At 34.0% G+C, this 588-nt stretch overlaps 1 protein-coding gene across 1 annotated transcript; it reads right to left on the reverse strand.

Moving 5' to 3' along the window:
• LOC106537697 (olfactory receptor 5V1-like) lies at positions 1-588 on the reverse strand. Its single transcript, XM_014051889.2, has one exon. It carries the CDS (start codon positions 586-588, stop codon positions 1-3), a length of 588 nt encoding a protein of 195 aa, XP_013907364.2.

Raw genomic sequence — 588 nt, forward strand, 5'->3', positions numbered from 1 at the left:
TTAAGGAATGGACCTACACTTTCTAAATAATTTCTCTGTACCAGATCTGATCTCTTTGTTTTTCAGACTATATATCACTGGGTTTAACATTGGAGTTAAAATTCTATACTGAATAGAGATCACTTTGTCCAGTTCTACAAGTGATTCTGAACTTGGCTTCATATAGCGAACAAAAGCTGTAATATAAAATAAGCCCACAACAATGAGATGGGAGCTGCAAGTGGAAAAAGCTTTCTTCCTGCCTTCTGCTGATTTAATTTTCAGAATAGTTAAAACAATGTAAATATAAGAGACCAGGGTTATAAGAAATGGACTAACACCAAAAACCATTACAGATAATAGAAGAACAATATAATTCATGAAGGTGTTGGCACAAGATAAAGCCAAGAGGGAAGGAAGTTCACAAGTATAGTGTCTGATTATATTGTTGCCACAAAAATGAAGATTTTGCAAAGGTACTACATTCACTATAGAATAAAAGAAACCCATCAGCCAAGCTCCACTAAGCATTTTATTACATATTTCTTTTGTCAAGTATCTGCTATAATGCAAGGGGTCACATATAGCTACATATCTGTCATAACCCAT

Source organism: Thamnophis sirtalis, unplaced genomic scaffold, assembly GCF_051295495.1.
Source record: "Thamnophis sirtalis isolate CommonGarterSnake01/CBP01778 unplaced genomic scaffold, rThaSir2_p1.2 scaffold_4, whole genome shotgun sequence".
Classification (NCBI taxonomy): Eukaryota; Metazoa; Chordata; class Lepidosauria; order Squamata; family Natricidae; genus Thamnophis; species Thamnophis sirtalis.